General features: G+C 40.9%; 1 protein-coding gene across 1 annotated transcript; it reads right to left on the bottom strand.

The window, feature by feature from the left end:
- On the bottom strand, positions 1 to 1178 carry LOC147977221 (uncharacterized). Its single transcript, XM_087521101.1, is given in 2 exon segments — positions 1 to 696; positions 699 to 1178. Coding segments are annotated over 2 exon segments (1176 nt in total).
- Positions 1179 to 6636: the final 5458 nt, after the last annotated feature.

The following is a 6636-nucleotide window of genomic DNA, read 5'->3' as shown; positions in this document are numbered from 1 at the left end:
CTATACTATACCATGTGGATTGTAAAAACTCATGAAAGGAATCAAAGCACAAAATTTCTCTCTCTTCCATAGCCTCTTCGACTGCCGCGACTTGACATTAATTTCGTAGATGCCCAGGTCTGTGGTCACGAAAACGATATCACTGGCTTCCACGGATCCAACCAGTCTAAGTCTTTTCTTATGATTTTGGATGGGGAGAAGCTTGCCAAGATTGATATTTGTACATAGACTCCATGGCGCAACTCTGCCGGAATCCATCTGTCTTGACCATAGGTAGAGCATTAACCCATCCACAAGTGCATACCCTAAACTGCCATCTGACATCGCCATGAGTATGGTGGCACCAGCAACGTCAGACCCCATAATTGGCGCATCAATGAGCGATAAGGAATTAGAGCTCAAGTCATACTTGAGAATTGCTACACTATCATCATCATCATACTGAAGCATGAAGTGAAGTGCTTCTTTAACAAGGACAGGGGGCATTGGCTCGATGAATGCATCGGCTGCCAGATGAAGACCAAGGCACGGCTCGCCCCACTGATCAAATCCAGGGCACGGCTTGCTCCAGTCACACGTCTCCGGCAAGGACAGCCACGCGTGGGCAAGACATTCACCTTCTTCAGTCAAGTTCAGGCCGACAAAGACCACCTGGAAGGGGGCTGCATGACACGCACGGTGGTCACAGGCTCACAGCTGGTCGCAGCGCAGAGCACCGCAGCCCCGTAATTGTTGTACACCACGTCCGGCAAGTTCATCTCCCTCCGGCAGCCCGTCATGGGGTCCCAAACGACGAGCGCCATGGGTACCGGATTGTCATCCCCAAGGAGAACACGGCCATGGCGGCAGTCCCACGCAGCGTAGTTCAGGTGCACCCAGTCGTCGACATGAGGAATACGCGCGGCGAATTTCGTGGTGGTGGTGAAGTGGGGGATGGGATATTTCTCCACCGGGCCGCAACCCTCCAGCCAGTTATGAAGGAAGCCCAGCATGGGAGGAGCTCCATGGAACTCGCGGTAGCGACCGAGGAAAGCAGGGCCGGAGAGGAGGCCGAGCCAAAGCTTGCTAGCAAGGGAGGAGCGCACGAGGCACGCAGGATCGTCCGGCGGGAGGCGGAGGAAGATCTCCTCGAGAACCTCGTCCGGCAGCGATGGTGCCGGCGGCGGCGGCGGCGTCATTGTCTGGGGAGGCGAGGGTTTTGGAAAGAAAAGTTTGAGGCGTAGGCGGGGACGAAGGAGACGTGGCCTTCCTTCCCTGTTTTATGTGGGCCGGAGCGGGAGTAGCAGCGAGAGTGGGCTGGGCTGCTCACGGGATTCTAGTTTTTGTTTTTTGAGGGGCAGTTGGGACGGAAAACCCTATTTGCCGCTCGCTGCGGCAAAATGTCGGGGAAACGCACAGGTGATCCAGCGATCGTTCCAGCTGGGCCGGCCCATTAAGAGTTTTCAGGATTCCCGGTTTTCGGAAACTTCTAGGACCTTCCAGCCGATTCTTTTTGATTTTGGGAAGCTTCCAGCAGGTTCCTGAACCTTTTTTTTTTCTTTTTCCGTTTCTTTTAAGTTTTTCCATTTTTCTTTGTTGTTTTTCTTCTTTTATCTCTTATTTCTTTTTCTTTTCTCTTCTTTTCTTATTTTCTGTTCTTCTTTTTTTAAGTTTATTTTTCTTTTTCAACAAAGGTTTAGACATTAGATAAATGTTCGAATTTCTTAAATTTTGTTCACATATTGGAAAAATTTCCTGTTTTCAACTTTTGTTCAGCAATTGCAAAAAAGTTTAGAATTAGAAAAATTGTTCGCTTTTTTAAAGAAATGTTCGAAAATTCCAAAGAGTTTAGAACTTCAAAATTTTGAAAAATTTACATATTTTCAAATTTTGTTCACAAATATGAAAATTGTTCATGAATTTTAAAAAATTCCCCTTTTCAATATTGTTCGACATTCAAAAAATGTTCTTGTTTTCTAAATTTGTTCATAAATTAAAAAAATGTTGGCGTTACGAGAAAAATATTCGTGGTTTCAATATTTTTCCTGTTTTGTAAAAGAATTTGCAATTTCGAGAAATGTTCTCATTGTCATTATTTTCAAAAGTGTGCATGTTTTCAGTTTTTTCAGGAGTTTCAAAATTGTTCGGTTTCAAAAAATAATTCAATAATTTCAGAAAATGTTCGGCCGGTTCAAAACATGTTCCCATTTTCAAAAATTGTTCGCAAATTTTAAAAATATGCACGTTTTCATATTTTCAGGATTTTGAAATTTGTCAGTTTCAAATTTGTTCAGAAATTTCAAAAAAATTTATTGTTTACACATTTTTTAAAATATGTTCGCATTTTTCAAATTCGGTTTTGGAATTTCAAAAAATGTTCCCGTTTCAAACGAAATGTTCATTTTTTCAAAAATATTTTAGTTTTAAATTTTTGTTCGAAAATTAGCAATTTGTTTGTGTTTCAGAGATCCCTTTGTTTTTTTCAATAAAAAATCCTTTTGAAATTCAACATATAATTTGGATCTGCGCTGCGGGTTGGTTCTTTAATGTTAGCGCTGCAATAGAACCAGTAATCAGTGCTAGTTTAACTGGTTGTGTCTCGTCAGGTATAGGAAGAGGTCCTACTTTCGAATCCCCGCGATGGTGGGCTTTTCCTTTTTAGGAGCTCCCAGTTGGGACTTGGTATTCCGATTTGTTGTACTTCTTTTTTTTAGAAATGAAGGATGACCTCCGGCCTCTGCATCTGGGCGGTGCATGCGCCCACTTTATTAATTATTCTCATAAGACCTTATAAAGTCATACACCAGCAAGACTAAAGTCAATGTCTAAGCAACAGCTGTCGCTACACCTATCCAATTGATGAAGGGGCGCTGATAGTCTGGGCCTAATACCAAACAGACATCGCAGCCAAACCTATATTACCTCCACCGTTGGAAGGCGCTGAAGGGAAGAGGCGTCTAGCTGAGTTGAAGGAGCTTCAAATCCAAGCTGAATCAATCTTTGAGCAGGAAGAACTATATTACCTTCATGGAGTAGAGCTAACTGGCTCCGTACCGGTGGCCGAAACACAAACTTCTTTCATGATTTTGGGTTGGCTTAGAAGAAAAGGTACTTTATTAAAAACCTTCAACCTGATGATGCCACATGGCGTGAAGGTAATGTAGATTTGAGCATGCTGATATCTTCCTATCTTTCCAACCTGTTTGATTTTGGAGTTGTAGAACCAGAAGGAGAGGTTAATAATAAAATTAGACCATGTGTTAAATTTTTTTGAGGGATAGACCATGTGTTATGGAGTATGCGAACGGGCTCTTCATGCATCATATTCTTTGGATGAGGTTAGAAAATCCTTGTTTAGCATTGGAGATTTAAAGGCGCTCGGCTTGACGGGCTCCACACATTTTTATTTATAAGAGGCTATGGACATTGAGTGGAGATGGTTTGGTGACGGTGGTCTTAGATGCAGTGAATACAGGTATGACACCTCGGGGATGGAATCACGCCACCATAACCAAAAAAAGATAAGCCAACAAAGACTACATAATATCACCTGGTAAGTTTCTGCAATGCAGTTTATAAAGTGATTATATAAAATGTTAGCAGCGAGTCTAAAAGTTTTCCTTCGAGATACAAATCAATGACAACTAGAGTGCTTTTGTCCCAGGACTAATTATGAAAGACAAAGTTATTATGTGCTATGAGTGCCTACATACAATGAAGAAGAAGAGAAGGGGGGAATTTGTGTTATGTGTGGCAAAAGATAGATATAAACAAAGCTTCACTTCTGCTTCGGTACACCCTCCCCCCCCCCCCCCCCCCCCCTTAAACACATCGACAGCTGAGATTACTACATATCCCTGCATAATAAAGGACATGATGATCTTTTTTGAAAGTACGCTATGAGACCTTGTATACGGATTACACATGCGCGAGTGACTAGGCTAGCCCACTAAGCCACGTTGACCCTACCATGTTCAATGATTGGAACTCAAGACCTCCCATGTAAAGGCGCGCGCTACTAGCCACTTATATATGAACATCGTTGTGGTATTTCATAGCGTGGAATATATAAGAAAACACAACAATGTTCATATATATCAAATATTTTTTAATGTATGCACAAAATTTTAGCACACAGTTTTGAAAATAGAAGGAAATTTCAAAAGGTGAAAAATATCCGAACGTCTTTTGAAACATGCACAATTTTTAAAGTTTGTGGTTTTTTTTATTTGTCCTGCTTTCCTTCTTTTTTATTTCCTTTTTAGAATTTGTGAACTATTTTTAAAATTCATGAATATTTTCTTAAATTTGTGAACTTTGTTTTCAAATCCGTGAACTTTTTTCCTCCACGAACTCTTTTCAGCTTTTAAGATCTTTCTCCAAACCACACAATTTTTTTCCCATATTCGTAAACATTGGTTTTTTAAAAATTAATAAACTTTTTTCAAATCCGCTAAATCTTGTGCTGGCCAACAGGCACCCAACGGGGGCGAGTGTTCGCCTAATTGGGCCAAGGCCTAAGCATTTTTTTCTTTTCTATGTTTTTTTCCACACTTTTGTTGATTCGTTTTTCTTCCTTTGCAACTTTATTATTCTTTTTGAAACACATTTAAATATTTGGAACATGAAAATAAATTCTTGTTATCGAATATTCTATAATTTTTTAAAATGATTTGGAATTTTCAAAAAATGTCCACTTTTAATATTTTTGTTCACAAATTTATGAAATGCTTCTATTTCAAAAAAGTTGATAATTGTTTTTAAAAAGTACGTGCTTTGCAATTTATGTTCAACATCAATTGTTGACAATTTTTTCACAATTTTGAAAAAAGTGTTCAAGTTTATTAAAAGTTCATACACCAATTTGAAATTCCAAAATTGTTGAAAACTTTCAAAAAATCGTTAGGATATAATAAAATGTTTATGTTGATCAATAATGACGAAAATTGTTAATAACATAGGCATTAAAATTAGGAAAAACTACATGCTCATGGATGCACCCGTCTAGCTAGTCTGGCTCACTCATCTGAACTGGTGGTTTTTTGGACTATGGATAAATGACCTCAACTTCTTGCACCTACCTGACACGGACATATGAGGCAACCATACGTGGTTTCAAAGAATTCCGACACCACATCGTCCATTTTTTCACCGAGAAAACTTCAGAAAATGCAACAATTGTCAAAAACTCGAACAACTTGTCATGATGCCTTGAATTGGTCATAAAAGATGGCGAATTTTTTTGGGCCATTTGACGGATGTCGAGAAACAACGTGCTTTCAAATGAACCCTTTTGGTTTACCCAAACACCCTCTGTTGAACATGATCTAGTTTTGGACATTCTTGAAATGACCCCAACTTTTGCAAGTAGGTGGGCATGCCCATGTTAGGCATCCATGCCATTTTTGAACGATTTCCGACACTGTATGCAAGTTGTGACACGTCCGGTCATTTTATCAGTCTTTTTTGACCGAGAAAACTAAAAAAAGCTATTTTGTCAAAAAAAACAACAACTTGGCATGATGCCTTGAATTGATCATACAAGGCCATGAAAAAACTAGGGCCATCAAGAGGATGTTGAGAAACGACGTGCTCTCAGACGAAGCCTTCTGGCCTACGACTTATGTGGACACCCTCCGTTGAACATGGTCTAGTTTTCGACATTATTTAAGTTGTATTGGTTGCTTCTCTTCTTGGTCTCTTCAAATTATTCACTTGACTTCCATTTAAGTTTCATATAGTCCGCTTAGCTTGCAGGTTGGAGTTAGTCTCTACGCCAAGTGGCGCAATGGGCCATCTCATACGATAAATTTATTGGGGAACAGGGTGGTTGGAGGTGCCCATAGGCAGCCAACCAGCATCAAGATCATTTTCCTTTTATCCTGGCAAAAAATTCATATGATAATTTTTTTTCTGTTCAACCAACATCAACTGTCAAGTTAGTAGAAAGAACACTAGAAGCAAAAATTACATCCAGGTCCTTAGACCACCTAGCGATTAATACAAGCACAGGAGTGAGCCGAAGGCGCGCCGCCATCATTGTCCCTCCCTTATCGGAGCCGGGCAAACCTAGTTGTAATGGACGGTCGGGAAGTCGTCATGCTAAGGTTATATAGTACCAGCACACCAGAACAACAACCGCCACCGATGAAGAGAAGCGTAGATCGGAAGGATCCGGCCTGTAGACCACTGAATGAAGACCGGATCCACATCCATCGAACGAAGAAAAACCCTGACCGAATCCCCCTAGATCTGCCGAAGACAAAGCTCCTCATGCCTCCGATGATGTTAGAGCACTGGCGGGATGGGGGTTAGACGGGGAGAATCTTATTCCATCTCCAGAGAGTTATCGCTGTGTCACCTCTCTAAGCAGGACACAATCCCTAACAAAACTAAAAAACATGAAAAAATGGAACCCTTCCGCCAGCAAGGACCAGGATCAAGTGTGCCTCCATGGCCCTAAGGCCACAGGAGATGAAGCAATGACAATGGCTGGAGGCACCGAAAAGGCTAGCTGCTGGGTTCTTTGCATAGGAGTGTGGGAACGAGAGTCCTAGTTGGAAGGCGTTTTTAGTCTTGGATTTATGTGTGCTCGGTGTATGTTCAACTTTGATATGATATATCATTCAAATTGAGAGTATATTTCATATTTAATAT

The sequence above is a fragment of the Triticum urartu genome, chromosome 4A (genome assembly GCF_056163025.1).
Source record: "Triticum urartu cultivar PI428250 chromosome 4A, HENAU_Tu73, whole genome shotgun sequence".
Classification (NCBI taxonomy): domain Eukaryota; kingdom Viridiplantae; phylum Streptophyta; class Magnoliopsida; order Poales; family Poaceae; genus Triticum; species Triticum urartu.
This window is presented reverse-complemented; position numbering and strand designations above follow the sequence as displayed.